General features: G+C 38.9%; 1 protein-coding gene across 8 annotated transcripts in view; it reads right to left on the bottom strand.

The window, feature by feature from the left end:
* LCORL (ligand dependent nuclear receptor corepressor like) overlaps positions 1 to 1,636 on the bottom strand; it is a 180,749-nt gene extending 179,113 nt beyond the window's left edge. For 6 of the 8 annotated variants that reach the window (XR_010841110.1, XM_059067494.2, XM_067036358.1 and 3 more), the window contains exon 1: positions 1,266 to 1,564. Coding sequence is in view for 7 of the 8 variants with exons in the window: in XM_059067494.2 (XP_058923477.1) it covers positions 1,266 to 1,425 (160 nt within the window). In the remaining variant the exon portion in view is untranslated. Of the gene's footprint in view, positions 1 to 1,265 lie in introns of all 8 variants that reach the window. The other 2 variants (XM_067036355.1, XM_059067488.2) reach the window with 2 other exon arrangements.
* Positions 1,637 to 24,634: the final 22,998 nt, after the last annotated feature.

Genomic DNA, 24,634 nt, shown 5'->3' with positions numbered 1-24,634 from the left:
TGGTAAGAGTTGTTTTCTTAGGGCACTAAGGTTACTCCTCAACTCCAAATGCCAAGATTTAACTGCCAGTCGAGCAAACTGCTGCCACTATCCACTGCTTAGACAATGCAACCTTCCCTCTACCTCTTCTCCTACTCTCCCACCCATCAACCCCTTCCAAAACAAACATAACACACCCCAACCCATAAACCGCGTTATCCCCTCGGTGCCCACTCGGTGTTATCCAACCTGCTGGATAACAGCTCCACGCACACGTCTTACTCAGACAAAACAGCGACGGCGGCAAAGTGGGGAGGTCCCACCACCTCCCGCCACCCCCGAGCAACCCGCAGAATGACAGCCCGGAGCCCAGAAGTTTGAAGCAGAAAGATTCCGACCCAACCAAAAGGGAAGACGGAACTGCAGAACGGGGATGGGAGTTGGGGAGGGCGATGTGCGTGTCTGTGCAAGGAAGGGTCCATCACATGACAGTAGAAGAGGACCCGAGTCTTCGGGGCGTCCGCGAGAAGAACGGGGGGGTTGCCGTCGCCATGGCAACACCCCCTCTCCGTCCAGACTTCCAAAGAGGGAGGAAGAACTTCAAATCCCAACCGTCAGCGCTCGAGCGGCTCCTTCTTAAAGGAGTACACACGGCGCCGCCGCCGCCGAGCGCGAGAGGGCAGAGTTGGGCGCCCCCGCCCCTCGGGCGACGCCCCCGCCGCCCCTCGCCCCCAGCCGGCTCACCCGCGGTCCCCGCCCCGCGAGCTCCCGGGGGTCGTTCAGGTCCCCGTCCCCGGGAACCCGGTCGCGTCGGCCCGCCCGGACCCCGGCGGCAGAAGGGGGTGTGTGTGCGCCCGGCAGGGGCGCGGACCAGCCCGCCTTCCTCCCGCCGGCTCTGCCCGCGGGCTCCTCTCCGGCCGGGCGCCGACCCACCGGCCCGCTTCCTCCCTCTTGACAGGGTGGACGGCGAGCAGCCAGGGGCGCCGAGGAGTTTCGGGGAGAGCGCAAGCGAGCCGTTTCCTCGGGGACTCGGCGAGCGGGTCAGAACTAACAGTTCCCGGGGAGCCAAAGAGCTGAGGAGGGGAAAGGAGCGCGGACCGCGCCGGGCGAGGAGCCCCCAGACAAAAGGCGAGCGCCGGATCCGCCGCGCCGCCGCCGCTCCCATCTCACTCCTCCAATGAACTGACCCGAACGGGAGATTCAACTAAACCCCTCTGCCACAAACTCCTCGGGCTGCGGCAGCCGTCGCCGCGAGGAGCCGGGGCCCCGGCCCGTGTCTCTCTTACCTACACAGTGCATGAGGCGGTGGCGCCAAGAGTCGAGTTCCCGCCGGAATCCTCTCCTCTCCGCCGCGCACCGAGGGCTCCGGCACTGAGCGGCGGCGGCGGCGGCGGCGGCGGCAGCAGCGGCGGCGGCAGCGGCCATTCTCTCTCTTCCCTTGTCCATCTGCGTCCCGCGTCACGCGCCCTCATTTACATACGAGCGGCGCAGGCACGAGGCAGGGGCGCGAGCCCTCGGCGCGAGCCCCGGAGCGCGCGCCCCCCGGAGGGGGGTTGATTGACACGTGTCACACTACCTTCCCTCTGCCCTTCCCTCCCCCTCCCACCGCTCCCTCTGGGAGAGGCGGGGAGGGAGCGTGAGGAGAAGGAAGCAACCTGACGCTTCCGCTGACCCCGCCTCCCCATCTACTCCCCTCTCTCCCCTCCCCCCGGAGTTTACTCAAGCGAGCCATACCGCTCCCGCCGCCCGCGAAAACCCTGAGCGGCAGCCAGAGGCTCGGAGCCCCGCCAGGAACCGGCGTGCTAATGGACCGGACTAGCAACGCTTCCTTTCTGTCTTCGCGACGAGACTCCGGACTCCCGGAGACTTCACTTCCCAGGCCTCCTTGCGCTGGGGTCCCGAAGCGGAGCTTGCTGTCGCGGCGCGGTGCATGCCGGTTCTTGTAGTCCACTAGGGATGGGCACGTTTCCGTACCCTTCGCACACTTGGGCTCGCAGCCTGACCTTCGGCTTCTGAGCTCTGTGCAGCTTGTGGGTTTAGCGCTCAGGACAGTGCGCTGCGCGCGTTGCGGGGTCTGACCCAGCCACCTCAACTTCCTTAGGATCCACGATAGAAAGGCGGTGGAAGCCGCTAGTGTTGTCGGTATCTTGAAGGTTCGGGCTGCGCTTTGTGCTTTAAGTGCTGGAAACTTTTGGGGGTCACTGTGATCTCGTCCCTGCTGGGAAGGAACAAGCCGGTCATTCGGCTGCATCCGAAATAACTGCCAAATGTCCAGAGAGAGAACCCACAGTAACTTCAGTTTCCAGGGTGATGACATCTCGGAAAGCGAGAATATTTGTAAAGATTAGGGGAAAATTGCGGGGCTTTTCACCGGAAATCGTTTACGGGGGGCTTGGATGTGGCTGGGTGAAAACTCCAAAAGGGGACACTTTTATGCTCCTCAAAAAGTAAACTCCTGGAGGACAGCGACCCATTGAGTCTTGTGTACCGTGTCGTCTTTCACTTGCCTAACCCTAGTACAGTGCGCAGCACGGGATTTAGCACTTAAATGTGTGGAATGAATTCTGCGCTGAGCTAGAGAAAATATTTCTTCAGAGAGAGAGAAAGCTTTTGATTAGCTATAAACTCCAATGACATTTTTAACTTTTGCACCACAGTGATTGTGCATGCATTTCTGTATACGTGCAGGAGGCCGAACCGAAGCTATGACACACACAGTTTGCTGAGAAGTACTGTGGATTACAGGGAATTTATGCACAAGTCTGTGGGAAATATGTTTTAATTCTTCTTGGAAACTTCTGTGAATTCTGAATTCAATTCATTTCCATCCTCCCTGTTTTATGGCTTATCCTTCCTTATCCACCTCCACTTTTTTTTTTTTTTTTTTGCTTCCTAGGAAAAAGTAGTCCTTGCTCATGTTGCCTCCTCAATACTGAATATGTAGTTTTAAATTTTCAAAAATTAAAAAAAAATGAAGTTTGAGGTCTCATAATCATCTTTTCTAGAATGGACACAATTGGAGACGCAAGTGAAATCACTAGTGACGGTGCTTTTGGAGTTATCAGTGGATGGTTTCTGTTGTGGATTCTACTCGTGTTGTAACTGCTAAGATGATCAGCCTCTGTAGCTTTTCTATCTCAGTACTCTACATTGGTTAGGATGGGCTAGGTTATGGTGCAGTAACAAAGCATCCAAGAGTTTTAGTTGCTTAAAAACAACAAAAAAAGTTATTTCCTGCTCATCTGTATGTTCATCTTTGGTAGAAGGAAGGGAGAGGGTGGGGTGAGTCACTCCATGAGATTCTCACCAAGCAACCAAATGGCTTAGGGAAGCTCCAACCAATCTCTGGAACTTCCTCACTTACAAGATAGGCAAAAGGAAGATGAATGGCAAACAGGTTCTTTCTGAAAGTGATACAAGTCAATTTCACTCACATTTCATTGACAAAAGCAAATCATATGGGCATGCTATCTTCAAGGGAGCAGGAAACAGGAAAGTGTAATCCTACCATTTGCCCAGAAGAAAAATTAACCCAGATTTACTGGTGAACAACACCAGTGATTACTACAATCCATCCTTCTAGTCACCAATATACATACCACTCTCCTTACACTACAATATACATTCCTTCCTATCACAAGTGAAACAATCCAAAATTTCTATTCAGTAATGGCATTAATCTCAAAGTCCAGCATCTCTGGGTGATGCTTGGTAGTCCCCGTATTAGAACAGGAGAAAAACTTCTGTTGTTATAAAGATCTGAAAAGACAAAATATCTATCCTCCCTGGTTACACACACACACACACACACACACACACACACACGCACTCAACAAACAAACACTGGTGGGACAGGAACAGAACAACCGTGGTAAACATTTCTGTTTAGAAAGGGGAAGAATGGGAGGCATGTGTGAATAGCTTTAGCAAATATTTTACCACAGCTAGCATGGATTGCCAACTTTCCAGCCTCTAACAACACTTTCCTCGCCACCACCCACTGAGCTTCTAAGTCATAGCTAAATATTTTAGATTTTCTATCATAACTGTACTTCCTTCTGGGTACCAAAGTCTATGTTAGTCATAATGGGTTCGGTTATGCTCCAGTAACAGAAACCCAAAGTCTCAGAGGTTTAATACAAAGATTTATTTCTTACTTAAACTATATGTTCTCCAAGACTCAGTACTGGGGAGGAGAGGAAGAACTGTTCTATGTCCACTCAGGGACCCACGTTTATGGGGCCCCACCATCTGAAAGTTCTGCAGTCAGCATGACAAGAGAAAGAAGATGCCAAGGCACAGTCCAGCTCTTAAAGACCTGCCAGAAGTGAAATATTTCACTGGGTGAAGCAAATCATATGGCTATGCCTAACTTCAAAGGAGTGATATATCAGATAGCTTTGAGGACATAACAAACCACCTCAGAACTTAAAAGCTTATAACATCAACTATTTATTTAGTTCATGATTCTATGGAATAGCAATTTGTGTTAGGCTCAGCCAGACAGTTCTTCTGGCCTGGCCTGGGCTCACTCAGGTGTTTGTGAATAGCTGCCTGTCAACAAGGCAGCTCTGTTTCTGAGGGTGAGCTGTCAGCTGGGACAACAGAGCAATCAATCCAGGTGTCCCTCATCATCAGGAGGCTAGCCTTGGCTTGTTCACATGGTGGAAGTCACAGGGTTCAAAACGAGCAAGCCCCAATGCACAAGCGCTTTTTATTTTTTATTCTTTATTTTTTAACATCTTTATTGAAGTATAATTGCTTTACAATGGTGTGTTAGTTTCTGCTGTATAACAAAGTGAATCAACTATACATATACATATATCCTCATATCTCCTCCCTCTTGCGTCTCCCTCCCTCCAACCCTCCCTATCCTGCCACTCTAGGTGGACACAAAGCACGGAGCTGATTTCCCTGTGCTATGCGGCTGCTTCCCACTAGCTATCTATTTTACGTTTGGTAGTGTATATATGTCCATGCCACTCTCTCACTTCATCCCAGCTTGCCCATTCTCTATGTCTGCGTCTAGGTTCTTCAGAACTTTTTTTTTTTTTTTTTTAGATCCCATATATATGTGTTGGCATACGGTATTTGTTTTTCTCTTTCTGACTTACTTCACTCTGTATGACAGTCTCTAGGTCCATCCACCTTGCTACAAATAACTCAATTTCATTTCTTCTTATGGCTGAGTAACGTTCCATTGTATATATGTACCACATCTTCTTTATCCATTCATCTGTCGATGGACACTTAGGTTGCTTCCATGTCCTGGCTATTTTAAATAGAGCTGCAATGAAAGCGTTTTTAAGTTTCGGCTTGGGTTACATTTGCCCCCGGCCCATTGGCTAAAGCAAATCATATGGCCAAGCCCAGTGACAATATGGGGAAATAGATCCTACTTCTTAACAGGAAGAGCTGCAAGACACATTGCAAAGGGGTATGGAAAGAGGGAAAGAAATAATTTGTGCCCACTTTTCAATCTACTGCATAAGGAAAGTGCAATGCTACAATGTTCCCACAAAGAAGGGGAAATAGAAGTATTAACGAACAGAACTAATGAATATCATATCTATAGAATTTCTGGAAGAAGGGGAAGATCATGGCCAGATACAATGAAATACACAGAGTTAACTTTGGAATTCAGCTTGACTTTGAAGAGCAAAGAGTTTTCCATGGCAAGTATCACAGAGTATGTTGTAATAATCCAAAAACTCGATGTTCGTGTGAGCTCAGTGAACATAATGATAGAAGTCTGGCTGATTCACCTTTGTATTTTCAGCATCTAGTGCTGTTCCAGGCACTTAGTTGATGCCTAATGTTTATTGATTGATTTGACAAATGTTAGGGATATCTATAAAGACAAGGATAGAGAGGGGGTCATATCCAAGATTGTCTCCTACACTGAAAATCTAGTTACTCACAAACAGTTTTAACATAACAACAGGTATATTATATGAAAATGTTAATGTTCTTTGGAAAGATGTTTTTGTTCTGTTGTCTATTTCCAATACATATAGTATCATTGGTTTATTGCTGTGTAAAAAGCCAGTCTATAACTTAGTAGCTTAAAAGAACAACCATTTGTTATCACTCAAAAGTCAATGGGTCAAATGGGCAGTTCTGCTCAGTTGGTGAGGCTCTGCTGGTTTTGACTGGGATTTCTAATGCTGGAAGCTGCTTGATCTAGGATGGCCTCACTCTGGTCTGGAGTTTGGCTCCCTGTTTGCTAAGTAAAAGGAACGACTGAGCCATGCATCTCATTATCCAGAGACTGGCTAGAGCTTATTTATTTAGTGACAGCATACAAAGCATATAAAGAGGGTAAGCACTAATGTGTAAGTGCTTTTCAAGTCTTTGCTTGCATTTGTTTGCTTGCTACTCTCCTATTAAACAAGGCCACTCATACGATCAAGCCCAAAATCTGAGAGGGAGAATACTAACTAATGGCATGGATACAGAAAGGTATCACCGAATTAGGGTCATTACTTCAATCAAACCACCATAAATATCCATCCAAGTTCACTATTATCCACTAAAGCTTATAAGCACCTCTATAGAGTATCAAGTATACATATAAATGGCTGGGAAAATTACATTTCTTGATTTATGAGATCATTTGGCAGTCAATTCCCAATCTGGGGTACATTTTAGGAGAATATGATATAAACATACAAATAAATTGGAGTAGCTTGAAATACACATGTTTCCATAGTAAAGAAATATAAAATCACAGAAGTACATGACAAGAGATGTTTTTTGAGATACTAACCAAAAATGAAAGCTATTCTTTTACTTTGCAACAAAAATAAACAACCCGGTATACTAATAATATTGTAAAATACCCATTCAATTATGAATTATCAACATGTAACATAAAAATAATACACATTTTATAATGTAATAAAATATAAAAATTTCTGTATGAATTAGATATTTGGAAGTATAAGGCATAGCCATTAGATGCCTTAATTAACTATAAATCATATTTCTGAGAAGCCATTTTTTGAGTAAACTTTATTAGCTGCTTTAAAAATATCACACTTTACTATATTTCCATTAGTTCTGAGCTATAATGCACTGCACTGATCAGAGATATAAAAATCAAAGACAAATTTGATCAACCAATTAGTAGGACATGGAACATAGCCCCTTCCAGAAAATTTCTAATCAGCCACATAATCATATTATGCTAAATTTTATGCAAACATCTTAGATTCATCCATGTTTATGAGCCAAAGATTTTTCAGTACTTTTTTTTCTTGTGGGAGTTTGGACTCTAAGGACACCATTACCTCAGATATACATGCTGATGCATTTAATTTCAATACTGTAGTTAAATAATTAGTTAAATAGATGAGCGATTTTGTCTTCTTGATACATTTCCATTATCAACATCTTTTTTGTACATTTTATAGGGAACAATGATAAGATTTCAAAGGAGGGAATAAAAATCGAAGAAGCAGAAATATAATGATGATGCACTTCATTTCTTCTACTGTAATGTCTATTTCCTAATCCCAGGCTGTCCTTAGTGTACATAAAAATGGACACGATAGTTGATTCAATATGGTCACTCATCTCAGGGGCATATCTCAGAATTTTGTTCTCCATGTTCTTTGTTTAGTTCAACCATTGGATATTTTTAAATACATTTTAAAAACATTACTAATACACCCTGTAACCTCTTCATATTAAATATCTTATAGTTGGATACAATTTTCCCTGTATTAGGAAGACTCAGGCCCTAAACTGTCAGGATAACCAATACTGAAATTAGGGTGAGCATGTTTTCTTTTCTTTTCTTTTTTTTTTACAAAATCATACATCTTTGAGCTTGGTATCTGAATTGAATAAATTTACCATCTATTTTCTCTTACATCCAGGCAGATGTTAATAGGATCTGATCTATCACTACTCTTTTTGTGTGCACTTGAAATTACTTCTGCAGCCTAACTCATTATTATCACTTTCATTTTCAGCCATTTAATAAAATTTCAATGTATTATATGCTTAATGATGGCAATTTGATCCAATTTAATCCAATTGCATAGTTCAGTATCAAAGTCAAATAAAAATGTCATCTACAGCACCTAGTCTATTACAGTTTAGGAAGAGTATGTGTTGTCTAGGTCATTCCCCTACTTTTTCAGATAGGGTACTGAGGCCCAGACAGAATAAGCTATTTATGTAGGTTACACAGCTTACAAGCAGTAGTACCCAAACTAAAGATCAGATTTCCTGGTTCCTAATATTGAATTTTTTTTGCTATAATAATAGCCATGATTTGTTGAGCATGTATGTTATTAATTCATTTAACCTTTCCCATAACCCTATACAATAAGTGCTGTTATTAATATCCACATATCACAGAAAAGGAATTATGAATTGGCCCAGAGAAGTTAACTTGTCCAACTTCACTCAGCTAGTTAGTGATAGAACTGGAATTTGAATCTGTCTTTCCAAATTTAATGACTGCTTTACACTGGGAAGCAGAAAAGAAGTTAATAATGTTGCCTTGTTAAAAGTCAGAAATTGAGGAACCTGGACTTTATATGATTTTCATGAGGGGCTCCTCACTATTTGAGTGAAGATAGTGACACAAACACAAAAGTACAGTCCCCCAGTATTTAATATATCATTCAGCCAAACTGGGGTTTTTGCCACCCACTTTCTCATATTTCCGTGCTGTCTACTGTCATGGAACTCGTCTAATACTCCTTTCTGTGCTCTTAAAGCATGTTTTTTATACTTTTTCTCATGGGTTTTTATCATATTCTTCCATATATTATAGTTATGTGTGGATATATCTTTTTATTCCACTCTATCACCTTGTTGATTGTGAAGTCAAGGCCTGGGTATTCATCACTTCTTTATACCTGTATTCTACACTTCATTGATACCAAAGAGGCTTTTGTTAAGTTGAAATAAAAGGGTAACAAATTGGGATTTTTAAAAGAAAACATGAAATATATAGGACTTCTTTCACTCCCACCAACATTCTCAAGACCTACTCATAAATCCAAACTTATTTTTCACCCCTGATGTCAAGACAGTGACAAAAGGAGGTGGCATGTTTGCATTTTACAGAGGTTTTATTTCAAACCCAGAAATAATCATTTGGCCTTTCAGTGTGTTGAAATTCCTCATACAAAATAAACCACAATGTCTTGTATGAATAAAGCAAATCACTTTACCTACTAAAATGTCTTAGGGAGCAGAAATACGAACAATTTATGAATTTGAAAAATCTTTTCCATGCTGTTGACAATAGCTAGGATTGAGTCCTCAGTTTCAATTATAGAAAATATTTATGTATTTTGATATAAAAATAGTACAAAATAGTAATATTTCATGGTAAACAGGCCTAGCAATAAAGCTCTGAAGTAAAATCCAGTGGACTGAAGAAGTTTATCTTAAAATATTACCATAAAGAAGGTTTATTTAACCAGTGAAATATGGTAGTAGTGCATATTAATATCCACCTAGAGAATAGATGTGAAATAAAGATAGAAAAGAAAGAAGCAATTAGTGCTTCCCTGGTGGTGCAGTGGTTGAGAGTCCGCCTGCCGATGCAGGGGACACGTGCCCCGGTCCGGGAAAATCCCACATGTCGCGGAGAGGCTGGGCCCGTGAGCCATGGCTGCTGAGCCTGCGCGTCCGGAGCCTGTGCTCCGCAACGGGAGAGGCCACACTAGAGAGAGGCCCGTGTACCACAAAAAAAAAAAAAAAAAAAAAAAAGAAGAAGCAATTAAATTATACTGTGATTTACCCTTATAAAGAAGAGATATGGTATAACTGATTCACTTTGTTGTAAAGCAGAAACTAACACACCATTGTAAAACAGTTATTACTCCAATAAAGATGTTTAAAAAAAAGAAGGGATATGAATAAAAATAAAAAGTTGATAAAGCTTTAGTACCATTTTTTTTGTTTTTGTTTTGTTTCTTGCAGTATGCGGGCCTCTCACAGTTGTGGCCTCTCCCATTGCGGAGTACAGGCTCCGGGCGCCCAGGCTCAGCGGCCATGGCTCACGGGCCCAGCCGCTCCGCTGCACATGGGATCTTCCCAAACCAGGGCACGAACCCGTGACCCCTGCATCAGTAGGCGGACTCCCAACCACTGCGCCACCAGGGAAGCCCCGAACTTTAGTACCTTTTAACTTAGTAGTCAATATGTCAAAATTATATAACATTTGATGATTTAAATTATACTAAGATTTAAATTATAATTAATAATCACTTATGCAACAGAAGGTAAAAAATAGTCTAATATGATTATATTGTAGACTTTCAAATTTAATAGGTAAAATCACCTGATCTTATTAATATACACTAAAGTTATTAAGCTCTAAACCAGAAACTTGAAAAAAAAATAAATCTAAATATAAAACTCAGAAACTCTTTTGAATACCATTGGTCTCTCCCAGTCTCTGTTTCTCCATTGTTCTCAGGAAATAGGAGAATCTCAACACAGAAGGTAGAAGTGAGAAGGTGGCTAAAAAGCCTGGGAATTGGTTGAAAGAGTGTGTAAGGAGTGCTGAGAATCACCTCCTCCTCTAGACTCCTTCTTGACCATGTATGTGCAGCCAGGCCTTTTTATCCCAACTCCTAGAAGAGATTGGACATTCACTCTTCGGAGAAATTGGACTAGAGAGATTATGAATGTGAGAACACCAAGTTTAGTAGAAGGAGGGGCTAAAGTTGCAGACTGGGGCTTCCCTGGTGGCGCAGTGGTTGAGAGTCCGCCTGCCGATGCAGGGGACACGGGTTCGTGCTCCGGTCCGGGAAGATCCCACATGCCGCCGAGAGGCTGGGCCCGTGAGCCATGGCCGCTGAGCCTGCGCGTCCAGAGCCTGTGCTCCGCAACGGGAGAGACCACAATGGTGAGAGGCCCGCGTACCGAAAATAAATAAATAAATAAATAAAGTTGCAGACTGAACACAGATTATTAAATAAAAGTTTGCTAAGTTTCCCCCCAACTTGCTCCTAGAACACCATAACCAGAGTTACACCTTTTAGCAGGAAATTGGAGCTCTTTCTCAAGAGAAACTCAAAAGTCTCACAGAAAAGACTTATAGATGCTGACGTTTGAATATCTTCATAATGAAAAGCTTGCCTTCTGCTTGATCACACTTCAGTAAAGCCCACCAGCCATAAGGCTCACCCATTTACACAGAGCATCCAAAAAATGTTTAAGGGTTTCACTCATAAATGTGCATTGGCAGCTAAGAGTCCTTAGACATTTGAGGCAAAAATCCAAAAGACAGAGACCAAAACAAGCAGATAAAAGGAATTCAAAATAAAACAGAGACAATTCAGGGAATATAAGAAAGCTCCAAGTAATTATAATTAGCATCCTCAAAGAGATAAGAGAAGATATTGCATTATTAAAACAAGAATTACTTTGAAACAAGATGCTGTGGGAACAGAGAACACAAGGAATCAAGAAAGAGCTCTTGGAAATTAAAAATATTTCAGATGAAATTAAGACAAAATTCCACAGAAGTGTTGAGAGGTGAAGACAGAAAATTTCTTAAAGGTAGCATCAAAAAACCAAAGAGATGTAGAGACAGACAGTAGAAGATGTGAAAATTTCAAAATCAGTCTGGGAATTCCAACATCTGACCAACCTGAGTTCAAGAAAGAGCCTATAGACAAACTGAGAGGAGGGTATTATCAAAGAAATAATAAAAGTTCCCAGAACTGAGGGAAATGAGCCTCTAGATTAAATGGCTTCACTCCAAGACAAATAATTATGAAATTTCATGATCCCAGGAACAATGAGACAATTCTAAAAACTTCTAGAGAGAAAATGTAGACCATGTACAATGAATAAGGAATCAGAATAGTATCACACTTCTCAGCAAATGACAATGGACAACGTCTTCAAAATGTAACTAAAAATTATCTCCAATCTAGAATTCTAAAATCTGTCAAACAGTCAGTCAGTCATGTGACTAAGGTAGATATTTATGGCTTGCAAGGTCTCAAAGCATTTACTTCCCATGTATTCCTTTTCAGGATGCCACTGGGGGATGTGATTTCTTATAATTAAGGAGATAAGTAATCATAGAAACAGGGAATCCAACATAAAAAATAGGTCAAAGGAATTCCTAAGGTGAGGAAGGACAGTTATAAATGAGAGCTGGCTGAAGACCCCAAAAGCAAGTCCAAATGCAGGATGGACTTGCTTTTGGATGTAGGATGATGGAGAGATCCAAGAAAGAATTTCCTGGGACAAAATGGAGCAGAAATTGTATAACTGGCTTGACTTGTGGAAAAATGAAAATTGGAAGGATGTTGGGGAGAGCAAAAAGAACTAGTAATAGGCACGTAAGTAACTTAGAAAATGAAAGATCCTCAATGTATGTGACTTTGAATTTTTATCTTTGTTTCTCCAGTGTCTATGATAGTGCCTGGCATGGAAGAGGATCTCAGTGAGTGCTTACTGTATGGATAGATGGATGGATGAATGAATGGATGAATTACTAATGTAATAATAATAATAATAGTAATAATAATAAAAATATAATAATGACTTTGTGCCTTCCTCCACCTGACAGTTCCTTGAACATAGACAAACCTCTGTGAATTTTTATTGAATTTTGTGAATGCATATTGTTTATTTAATCATTTATCAATCCCTTTAGTCAGATTTCTTAGTTTTGAAAAACAAATTAAACTTAAATTTGTTTGATTAAAGTAGGCTATTTATTAAGATTCTGAAAAATTCCAGGTGGTACCTTTAGTCACAGAATAAATCCAGGTACTCAAAAATAATCTGTTTCTCTCTGTCTTTTACCATTGCTTTCTTCTTTGTTTTTTCTGTTCTTAGGTCATATCTCCCAATGCGCTTGGCCAAGGTAACCACTAGTAGTTACAGCTTAATCCCCCAGATTAACAACACTTCTTTTTTATTAGTTACTCCAAAATGCACAGCTTATTCAAAGTTGACCAACTTTTATCAACTTCTTGAGCCAATTATTGTGGCCAGGGGAACAGAATATTCTGATTAGTTAGGCCTGGGCCACATAACCAACTCTAGAACCATGGGTCAGCCTCATCCAAACCACGTGGACTCAAAATCAGGGAGAGAGAGTTCCTCAAAGGTCACTATTACTAGAAGAAGGGAATGTAGATATCAAGACAGGCAAAACCAAATAGCTACTTCATTGAAAAAAATTCCCCTACTTTACCCTGACTTCTATTAGAGAGATGAATATTCCTCCAAATAAGCCTTTCAAAACAGAAAATAGCATTTGAGATTGCTTGTTAAATATGACTTTGTATCTCTTTATATCTCATCTCTGACCTTTCTAACTTCTTGGCATGTAAATTGTAGACCAGCTCTGTTCAATAGAAACATAATGTGAGACATAAATGTAAGCCACACGTACAATTTTAAATTTTCTAGTGGCCATATTTAAAAAGTAAAAGTCATTAAAAAATATATTTTATTTAATCCAGTACATCTAAAACATTACCACTTCAACATATAATCAATATAAAAGTTTGAATGAGATATTTTACATTCTTTTTTCTGTACTCTTTGAAATTCTATGTGTATTTTACACTTGCAACACATTTCAATTCAGATTAGCCACATGTGGATGAAGGCTACCATTTTGGACAAAGCATTTCTGCACTGTGAAAGCTTTTATATTCTATCAAGTAAAGTCTTTATTCTTTCCCTCCGCCAACCAATTTCCTCTCTTAAAAACCATCTCTTTCCATTCTAATCATCTTTCTCCCTCCAATCAAATAGTATAATGCATCAAATTGGACAATGTTAATGAGGTTACAGTCTTATGATTTTGAAAAGGGGATAAAAAGAAGTGTTCACATATTTTCTACTTTTCAGGAATGAGAACTGAAATAAAATGGCAAATCACCCTGGTGCTTTCATTCAGCATGAGTTAAAGCAATGTGAAACAGATGATCACATCTTGATGACTACGGTACTACTTGGCAGGAAGTAGTGAAGAAGAAATTTGGCCTGGTACCATTAAATAGCTGCCCAGATAGGTTCTACAAGGAATAGAACGAGTGAGAAGAATCAAATTACCCACATGCAGCTAATGAAATAGTTGCATCATGTTGGGGCAATCTCAATTGCTAAGATAGAATGTCTTTTAGCACACCTTTATTCCTCAAAGAAGTCTGATTTGTACATGCTCACTTTTGAGGATAAATCTTCAGATGTGCTTTTTTGTATGTTTAAAAAGCAGGCTCTTTTTTCTACTATGAATCCCTTGATCCAAGGGTTTATTTTGGCACCTTGAGGATTATGTAAAACTTATTGCCAAAGCAGCATTTTCTTTTAAAGCATTGGTTTCCAAGCACTCTCTGAGAAAGAAAAAAAGAAAAGAAAAGAAAAAACCCTCCAAAATGTCAACTACTTTGGGATGGATTTTACATGATTTTCTCAGTTCAAACAAAACTGTAGTATATATAAAAAATGTGACAGAATTTTATTTTGCAAATTTTGTATGATTAGAATTTACATGCAGTTATAAAATACTGTTCATTTTTCACAGAAATATCTTAAACAACTTGCTTTTGTATACACTGGGTGATTTAATTTAAAAATATCAACACTTAAGATATATACCTTATCATGAAATATATCTTTTAGTCAGAAATCAATACCCCACACATAAAAATTTAATAAACATTTTGGACATCTAATGTTTTTCAAGTGCAACACTAGGCTCTGGGCTTCAAGGATAAGTCACAGAATTTGCTCTCATGATCATGACATATATCTATAGTGCTTGTTGCACACTATTTGTAGACCTTCCTTTTAGAAATCAGATCTCAATTTTCCCCTGAAGACCATTCCCTCTCCTATCCTCAGTTTATCTGTGTCTTATGGAATTGACACTACTCCTGACTGCAGACTTGAGCAGGTGAGTCAGGACTAGCCAATCAGCACATTGTATCCCCCTGTATAGTGATTGGCTCAAGGATAGACACATTACCTAGTCAGGGCCAATGAGACACAGTGAACTTGGGAGAGACTTTTGCTCTTTTCTACTAAATGTGCTACAACCATTTTGCAACTAAGTACATGGTGTTTGAGAATGAAGCCACCACCAAGGAACAGAGTTCATAAAAGGAGAGAAGAAAACCAAGTCCTGTAATGAGCTCTGTCTAAAGCCAATAACCTTGGACAAAAAGATTTTATAAGCCTAAAGGCAGCTACACCATGATGAAAGGGGAAACAGTTCATTTTGAGAGGATATAAAATGACAATAATAGAGTGATCACAGAAGACACTAGGAAGGCAAGGGACAGATCACAGAAGATCACATCCTCCAGGTTAAGGACCATCACACAGAGGAGGGCAGGACCACTGACATATTTTAAACAGGGGAGTGACATGGTCATATTTATTTTGTAAAAATCATTTAAAAAGTGCTTTATTTAAGCAAGCACTTAATGAATTTGTACAAAACCTGCAGTAAGAAGTAGATTATGTGGGGACACATTTTAACAAGTATTAGATTATGAACTCATGGAAGACAAAGTCATTTGCATCATATCAAGTTCAATCTCTGATCTACTGTATTCAACCTATGGAATTACTGATATTTGAGTGTGTCTGACCTATAAAAAAAAGCAATTACATATGGTTCAATCCAATAGAAGTATATTCTTATATGATAATGGCCAGAAAAGAGCATTTCTAGATTTTTTTTCTCCCATACAGTTGATTTCCTTGATTTAGAATCAGTTTTTTTTAGGAGATGTTTTTATTTGAGAAAGGACCCTCTAGAGGCATGCAGGATGGGTTGGAGGGTAATAGAGGCAAGGAAAACATTAAAAAGACTTTACCATAGTCCATTCAAGAGTTAATAAGGTTTGGAAACAGGGCAGTGGTGGGACGAAGGCAAAGAAGAAATGAAATGTTTATTTATTTATTTATTGAAGCTAAATTTTTTTGGAATCAAACTAATATGTACATGTGATTTAAGAATAAACTAGTACTCACTTTGTTGTAAAGGAGATACTAACACACTATTGTAAAACAGTTATACTCAAATAAAGATGTGAAAAAAAAAAAGAATAAACTAGTACTGAGTGGTTTTTAATGAAAAAAACAAGTCTGCCCTGCCCTTCCTCAATTCCAGTCCAGTTCTCCACAGCTAACTACTTTCAACTTTTTAACTGTTTATGTTAATAGTTATTCTTGTGGTCAGTCAGGACCTCCATATTCAATTGTACCCTGTACAACTTGTACAACTGTACATGGCAGCCCTGAATAGCTCCATATCTCTAAATAGTGTTTACCACTAGTTCTTGACTTCAATTATTGACATTGTCAAACTATTTTCCCTTCTTCCTACCTTTCAATATAGTTATATCACTATTTGAATACATGTTTTTAAACACATGGGTGCTCATTATAGGCTGAAAGATGTTCTCCGAAAATTCATATGTTGAAGCCCTAACCCACACAACTTCAGACGGTGAGCATTTGGAGACAGGGCCCTGAAAGAGGTGATTAAGTTAAAATGAGCCCATGAGGTCAGGCCCTAATTCAATCTGACCCGTGTGCTTATAAGAAGAGGAAATTTGGACACAAAGAGACACCAGGAATGTGTGCACAGAGAAAAGATCATGTGAGGACACAGTGAGAAGGCAGCTATCCTCAAGGCAAGGAGAGAGGGCTCAGAATGAGATCAACTCTGCCGACACCTTGATCTTAGACTTCCAGCCTCCAGAAATATAAGAAAACAAATCTGTTGTGTAAGCCACCCAGTCTGTAGTATTTTGCTAGGGCAGCCCTAGAAAACTAATACAGTGATTAAAAATTTTTTAAATCTAATATACTTTTATTCATCAATCGTAGCCAATGTATTTGATTCTCCATTTCTCCAGATGAAGGTTTTTAGCGCCCTTACCTTTCCATTTGTTCTTTCTTTCCCTTTCAGTTTTCACTTTTCATCATCTACATTTTGCATCGTTTGATAACATTTACAATCTACTCTGCAACCAGATTTAAATGTATGCTTTATCTATAGGTTGATCCTGAAAATTGGTCATCAGTAAATGTTGTCTACATGTTATGACTGTTCACTGAAAAACCAAGCAGTTTAATTTTTATTTTCTGAAGTGCTTTTCTCTCGACCTCCCTCAATTTGATGAGCCTGTGGATTTTCTGGGTTCGGGTAGGCTTAGCTCCAAGTCTCAGGTTGGGTTCATGTGCACGTGCCTCATGCTGGGATCCATGGCTACTTGGGGCATGCTCCTGTCATGAAGATGACAAATAGGCACAAGGGCAAGCAAGACAACATGAAACATTTAAAGCCTCTCCTTATATCACATTGGCTAACATTCCATTGGTCAAATTGAGTCACACAGTCAAGTCCAAAGTCAATGGAGGAGATGGTATATTCTGCACACAAGGAACCATGGCAAGATTGTGGGAAAGGGAAGGATGAATTGTTAGCCAATCATACAATCTACCACAGGTACCAATGGCTATCAAAAACCACTATACTTTTCCCTAAATTATTTGCTTAATTCCTTTAGAGAGGAAACCTACTTTTTTTTTCTCAAGCAAATACCTGACTTTTGTTAAAGATTACTTACATTAAAAAAAAAAGCCCAGGTGATAGAAAAATAAAGCAATAGTATCTAGTAATGCCTTATATGAAGCAAGCACTCAGTAAATATTTGAATGAATAAGCAAACGAATGAATAAAAAGAAACTAGTTTTTTAAAAGGGAGCACTCAGATCAGAAAGTTTAAAAAATATTTCTTTTTTTTCTTCCAGATAATTGAGGCAGTTTCAGGGTTATACATGAAAATGTACCTTATCTGTCCTGTATTCTTTGTTCTCCTGTTAATTGAAGTTGTTCAGTAAATATATTTAATTTTCATCCTTAAAATACATACAAGTCTAGTTTAAAATTGTTTGCTGCATTAAAAATATCTACCATGAAGGATAATCTACTTGAAAAATTTAGGATTTCATAGTATAGCTGCTTTAGAATTTAAATGGAAAATATTTCATATTGGTAAGTTTCTAAAAACAAATTTTTATCAACTATCTCACTTTAAAAGAAAAAGAACTGGTCTGAAATGTATGAAAAAATTCAGCCACAGAGGTGACTTTTTCCAGTCTTTGTGGGACTACATATAGCTTCAACTTAAGCCTGGATTTGCAAACATTCTTAAATTAGAAAGTATTTTCACAATGATTTTCTTTTCTAAACAGTTTTAAAATAATAATTATTATTAAGTAGTATATTTTGTTTAAAATAATTTATTTAATTAAGCTCTTTGGCAAAGATTAAAAATAAAAAAACCATTTGGGCCAACACCATGGATTCCATTCATGAAATGAGGCCAACTGAACAGCTGTTTTGGTAACCTTGGTTTGATTCCTTTCTGAAAATGGTGAATTTGGTAATTGAGTAACCTCTGTAATGTTAATGGAGTGCAAGTTTGTACTGGGAGTAGCATGTATATTCTAAAGTGCATGGTTTGGCTCTACCATCCTTTTTATTTATTTAAAAACTTTGCTCTGTCTGCAGACAGAAGACTATTATTGGAGACTATTAATGCGATCTATATTCACATCTTGGTCTAAATATACCTCATTGTCCCCTTGGCCATTAATATCTTTGTATTTCAACCAGTTATTTTTCCTCTCAGAGTGCATATGATAGAGATGTGGAAGATCATACAGACAGGTGAAGGAAGTTTCTGTTGTCACGGAATGTTTCAGGTTTAGGAAGCTTCTATTCTTGAGAGTTTAGATCTCAGGAATAAGCTTACTATTCATAGCTTGCCAAAGCACGTTTGTGACAGCTATTAGTATCTAATCTCTGGATTTATTTTGAAAAGGTAGGTCTATGGAGTAGGCAGCAAGGGAACTTTGCATGAAGTCAAATTTCTAAGCTTAAAAAAAATTATTCCACATCCGTGATTTTTTTGTACAAGCTCAAGTACCAAATCAGCTGTCACTGGTTGTGTAAAGATGACCTCCTTAAATTCACTACAGCTTCTGCCTCAGACTAATAGACTTCCATCTAGTGAGGGATAAAAAAGGATGAAATGGGGAAAAGTACCTGCTATGCTGACAGTAGGCAGGGTATTTATTTTGTGTGTGTGTGTGGTGGTGGTGGTGGGGTCCTGTGTTTAATCAGTCTCACCTGACAAAGTGAAAAGATACTAGGGATGTATGTTGTTTTCCTAGGGCTGTTGTAAAAAGCACCACAAACTGGGTGGCTCAAAACAACGTAAATGTATTATCACACAATTCCAGAGGCCAGGATTCAGAAATCAAGGTGCTGACAGGGCCGTTCTTTCTGTGAAACCTGTAGGAGAATTTTCCCTTGCCTCTTCCTAGCTTCTGGTGGTTTGTTGGAAATCTTTGGAGATTCTTGCTTGCAGCTACATCACTCCAATCTCTGCCTTTATTGTCACATGGTGTTCTCTCTGTGTGTCTCTGTCATCACATGGCCGCCTTATAAGGACACCAGTCATTTTGGATTACGGGCCCACTCTACTGCAGTATGACTTCACTTTAACTTAACTATTTACATCTGCAATGACCCTAGTTCCAAACATGGTCACATTCCGAAGTAACTGAGGGTTAGGACTTCAGCATATTTTTTTTGTGGGGAACACAAATCAACCCATAACAGAATATAAAACAGAGAGAGAACTCAAGCTCCGAAGTGAGTCTAGTCAGAAAAGGACCTCTTAGCCTGTAATGGAGACTGTGTGAATTAGGAAAGATGGTCCCTCTGGGTGGACGCAGTCACCATGCCAGGAGAGAGAGCACAAGCTGGATTTCACAGCTGGATTTCAAGCTGGATTTCAAGCTGGATTTCAGCCCCCTCTATCCCCTTGCATAGTGTCTTTATGCAGTGCACAAACAGCCCAAACTAACAGTGGTCCGGAGACTGGAAGTAGATGATGATAACGTGTGGGCAGTTATAATGTTAGCAAGAACAAGTTGATGAAAATGGAGTATTTTGATGGAGATGGAACAGAGTAGAGAGGGTGGATGGCATTAATTATCTCATCTCCTCAGTATTTACTATCTACTACATCCTAGGTGCTCTGATGGTGCCTTATATACAGCACAGAACAGAATGGAGTAGTCCTCTTCTCTGTCCTTAAGAATTTACATTATCTGTCTAGTGTAGATAAATAATGAATACGTGGACAGCAAGCACATTATTGTAAATCATGGAAAGTGTTCTGAAAGAAATAAAGAGGGAATAATGAGAGAAGAAAATAGGGGAATAGATAACTTTTTTTGGATGGAGTGATCAGGAAACACCACCTTAAAGTGATATTTAAATATAGACCTAATAGTTAAGACTTAGGGGTGACATTGGTTAAAGCTGGATCTAATATACACTACCAAATGTAAAATGGATAACTCGTGGGAAGCAGCCGCATAGTACAGGGAGATCAGCTCGGTGCTTTGTGACCACCTAGTGGGTTGGGATAAGGAGGGTGGGAGAGAGATGCAAGAGTGAGGAGATATGGGGATATATGTTTATGTATAGCTGATTCACTTTGTTATAAAGCAGATACTAACACACCATTGTAAAGCAATTATACTCCAATAAAGATGTTAAAAAAAAAAAAAGCTGGATCTAGTGGGGTGGGACATAAAAGATACCTAACCTAAAAATTCTTTGGCTCATTGTTTTAGATATTTGTATCTTTTTCAATTTAGCTTTTAAATATTATTATTAAATAATATTATTATTTAATATTATTCTTTTCTATAATTAATAGAATTCATTATTTTGTTGAGAGTTTTTAGTACTCTTCCATTGGAAATAATTTCATAAATACAATACAATTTAATTTTTTCAGTTCAAAATTTGCAGTAATTGTGAAACATACATATTATTATCCAAGAATTTTATTTCCTCATAGAAATGGAGCCATCCAGGTTTCCTATGAGGCCCACTGATTCTCCCAGAACTGGGATCAGTTGCCAAAATCTCTGGAAGCAAAACTGAAGATGGATTTGTGCTTGAAATGTTCAAACAAAGTTCCCCACATCTTGGGCATCCAGATTGGTCTCAGTCATTCTAGGCAGGATATTGGGTACCAAAATAGTTTAAATGAAATTTGCATTTTCTGATCACCACTTCCTTCCAGTTCTGTATCATTACATTTGAGTTTCAAGATGCAACAAGGAAAATAGACTTCTTTTAAAATAGGCAGGGTGAACTAGCTACAAGCTTTTCATATTCAGATGTTTTTTCTGTGCTCAAATACTACTTGCAAAAGAATTGGATTTGAAGTATCAGTGATACAAAAATAAGGAATAAACTTTGGTTATTTATGGCCAAAGGGAATTCTATGGCTGAGAAAAGCATATGGTACTCTAGGTGGGTCCTTCCCACTATGTAGACTTCACTTGGTGTCACTTCCCCAGACCCCTGGGAATCACTGAGTACTCTGTCATCCCAATCACTCTCCTGTTTTCTTTTCTTCATAGCACTTATCAATAGCTAAAGTCACTACATTATTTATTTGCTTCTTGCCTGATTTCTTATAGTAAACCTCCAGCTAGACCTTGTCTTCTTCACAGCTGTATCAATAGCAATTAGAACATAGCACACAGTAAATACTCAATGAATATTGTAGAATGATTGTAAGAATGAATGAAATTCAGGAATAGAGAAACATTCCTACTGACAAGAGCACTAAAAACTTATTTACTCAAAGGTGGTCAAATGTTTTTAACATTAAATTATTCTTCTACAAAAGCTATTTTATCATGTAAGTCACTTATATTTAACTAATTCATTAAAAATATTGTTGGGTACAAATTCACACGACTAAACCATTAAGGAGACCATGACTCTATTTCTCTTGAGTTCAAACTATAATTTATAGGCTATTTATTCATGAGGGTAGAAATTCCTTCTAACATTCAGTTGACGTTCCTTTGTAGTATGTACCACATTGCTTTGCACATTGCACATAATCAGAATAGTAATAGTAAAAATAAGAATAGCTAATATTTATTGAGCACTTACTACATGACACTGTTTTAAGTGTTTTTATAGATATTTTATGTATATCTCATAATAACCCTATAACTTTCTCAGTTACACAATTAATAAGTGACAGAACCAGAATCTGAACTAAGGAAATCTAATTTCTGAATCTATCTTCTTAATCTCAATCATATACTAACTCTACAGTGAAAAGTTGTTACTGTAAAACAGTTAAGCCAATTAGTTAAAATATGAGTATTCTGTGAGTATTCTTCAAATCCTCACTTTTGTAAAGTTATGTATCTTTGAAAGACTTTTGGTTGTTAAAATTTTTTTTAAAGATTAAGATGTGTCATCAAATGAAAGATCGTGATCAAAGCTCAGAAGGCAGTTCTAGAGTAATTATCTCAAAAATGTCTTACATAACCAAAGACTGATTAGAAAGAGATATAGTTTCTTTACGAAGAGTTTATTTGCAAGTAGCAGAAACCCACACAAAACAGCTTAACATAAGGGGCAATTCATCTGAAGTAAACAAGGATATCCTGGAGAAATCCAAGTACAAGAAATAGTACTGTGTTTTGTAAATCTAGAAGTGGGATTTGACAAGTAATCAAAATCTACTTCCTCTCTCTCTTTCTCCCTCTGGAGCCACAAAGTCCATGTAATTTTCATATCTGCATCATTAGTTATCATTCTCCCTCCCTCTGATGGGGAGGAGGGGCTGATCAAAAAATGGAGTTTCAGCCCTTATGCACAAGCTCAGCACCTGCAGATAACTGAAGTGTGTTCTTTATCTCAGGTTCTCAATTACAAATTCCCAGTAGAGAGAGCTCAGTAGTCCAACGTATCTCAGTGTCTATTTGACTGTGGTTGGGCAACACAGCTGACCCAGTACAAAGACTCAATACCTTGGGTGAAGTGGTATGGTTTTGGGAGAAGTCCTCAGAGAAGGAGAGCAGGAACTGGGCATATGTCCCAGAGGTGTTTTCTATAACTTTCAAGAAGACAACCTTGAGGGAGATGGTCACTTATTTAAAAGTATAAGTTCTTGAGTGTTTGCTTTAGGAAGTAAGTTTAATTTCTTTATAGTCACCTGACCTTTACAATTTGCAGAATTTTGACAGATGGGATGGAAAATGATGGGAGGACTACTTTAGTGTGGAATTCAGGAAAGGCCTCTCTGATGAGAAAATATTTAAGCTGAAACCAAAATAATAGTTGGTTTATGTATTAAACAGACACTTTGACCTTATGTTAGATCCTGTTTAATATGATTTACAAATATTAACAGTTAGTTTGCACTGGCTTTCTTTCACCAGCAATCGGAAGAGTTCAGATTAATACATATGTCAATTATTCTCAAATATAGTTCCAATCAAATTTCCAGTTTTGTCAAATTTAATTTCCAAAGTCTATAAAATATGTAATTACAATAAAAATTCCAAATGAATTGTTTATTTCACTTTATTTTTATTTTTTAAAACTTTGGCGTAACATGAAATGTAAAACCAGCCAAAAATATGGAAAAGAACAAGTAATGGGGTGAAACTTGCCATGTAAAATATTAAAATACACTAGAAATATTATAATTAAAAATTATTGCATGGGGATGCCATAAGAATAGATAAACTGATCAACATTAAAGTATAAATAACCTGGAAATGGGATCTTGGCATATATATATAATATATATATATATATATATATATGCAAACATATATAATATGATGAAGGTGGCATAAAAGACTAACTGGCAATGGGAGGAATTATGAAATCAATTAAGTTTGATAATTAGCTAAAAGTGATAAGCAAAATTCTAACATGACCCCCAAGATTTGTGGCCTCTGATGCAAATGCATACTCTCCTAGTTATTCAGCCAAGTAATAATGTAGGTACTTCTGTGAAGGGTTTTTGCAGATGTAACTAATGTCCCAAATCATTTAGCCTTAAAAACAGGGAGAGGATCCTGATGGGCCTTACCTTATCAGATGAGCCCTTAAAAGGGATAAGCTCCTTCTGGAAGGAGGTTTGAAGTGTGAGGATTCCATGTGAGAAACAGTTTCCCTTGCTGACTTTGAATATGTGGGAAGCCTCCAGGAGCTAAGCCCCCTTGAAAGACAATATGGACCTCAGTCCTACAACCACAAGGGCTGCAATTCAGCCAATAATCTGAATGAGCTTGGAAGCAGATTCTTCACCATACGATCCAGAAAGAAAGATAGCTCAGCCAAAACCTTGACTTCAGCTCTGTGAGATCCTGAGCAGAGAACTCAATCACATCATGACTGGACTTCTGGCCTACAGGACTATGAGCTAATAGATTGATGTGGTTTTAGGCTGCTCAGTTTGTGGTAATGTGTTAAACATCAATACAAAACTAATATATTAACTTTGGGGTGGGGGAAGTAAACATAGAGAATCACCTCTTTATAATACATCACAATAAACCCCGTGACTATTGATGCTTTCAATGAAAGGAATGAAACCATAATACAAATCTATCTCGTCAAAAATGTGACATATTCCTTAATATTTTATTATGTAATATTAGGTGCAAAAAAAGGATACATGCACTATATATGTAAGATTTGATGCATAATCCCAGAATGAACACCTTTGGGCCTACCATTAAATTTAAAAATAGAATATTACCAATGCTA

Source organism: Kogia breviceps, chromosome 6 (assembly GCF_026419965.1).
Source record: "Kogia breviceps isolate mKogBre1 chromosome 6, mKogBre1 haplotype 1, whole genome shotgun sequence".
Taxonomy (NCBI): Eukaryota; Metazoa; Chordata; class Mammalia; order Artiodactyla; family Physeteridae; genus Kogia; species Kogia breviceps.
Note: the sequence above shows the minus strand (reverse complement) of the source record. Positions and strands in the feature narration are given on the sequence as shown.